The sequence below is a fragment of the Penaeus monodon genome, chromosome 31 (genome assembly GCF_015228065.2).
Source record: "Penaeus monodon isolate SGIC_2016 chromosome 31, NSTDA_Pmon_1, whole genome shotgun sequence".
NCBI classification, from domain to species: domain Eukaryota; kingdom Metazoa; phylum Arthropoda; class Malacostraca; order Decapoda; family Penaeidae; genus Penaeus; species Penaeus monodon.
Genome location: NC_051416.1, coordinates 33,188,211 through 33,188,835, shown reverse-complemented (window position 1 = coordinate 33,188,835; position 625 = coordinate 33,188,211). Strand labels below are relative to the sequence as shown.

Below are 625 nucleotides of genomic sequence, written 5' to 3'. Positions count from 1 at the left end.
TACCGTAAAGTTAGACAAATTAGTTTACCAATAAAAGCTATGAGATGAGGAAATCTGCATCGACGCTTCAACGGTTTCCAACACTTCTGGGCAAAAGGTTGTAGCTGTCCGCTTTCCCCCCAGGGAGGAAGACCCTACTGGTGACCTGTCGCCCCGAGGGAACAGAGCGCTGAAAGTGATCGAAGGTCTGACGGGGGAGACGTGTGAAGCTGCCTACAACCTCTGTCCTGGACGGTAAGGAGAACTAAAGCCATCATGATATGTTTCGGACACACGGAACGTCATACGAATCTCACATTGGAAAACATTACAGATTTTCATTTATCATTAACGCAAACTTTTACATAAAAATACAATTTATATATCTCTCTCGACTGACTGTGACATTCGTGCAGCTTTACAAAACGCAAATGTAAAATGCAGTATAAGTTAGTTGCAAGCCTACCTTCGGATCTGACTCACCGGTGCCTGACCTGCCCGTCTTTCCCTCGACTTCCAGGTTCACCATCCCAGGCCTCTACAGAACGCTTTTCGACGAGATGAACTTTGCTGTTCATGAGTTTTACTGAACTTCTGTTCCCATTACTAGACGGACTGAATCCTAATGGCATTATGACAATGGCAT

General features: G+C 45.1%; 1 protein-coding gene across 1 annotated transcript in view; it reads left to right on the top strand.

Moving 5' to 3' along the window:
* LOC119592864 overlaps positions 1 to 625 on the top strand; it is a 13,463-nt gene extending 12,838 nt beyond the window's left edge. The window contains exons 5-6 of the mRNA XM_037941758.1: positions 124 to 234; positions 500 to 625. Coding sequence (XP_037797686.1) covers positions 124 to 234; positions 500 to 569 — 181 coding nt within the window. The 3' untranslated portion in view covers positions 570 to 625. The remainder of the gene's footprint in view (positions 1 to 123; positions 235 to 499) is intronic.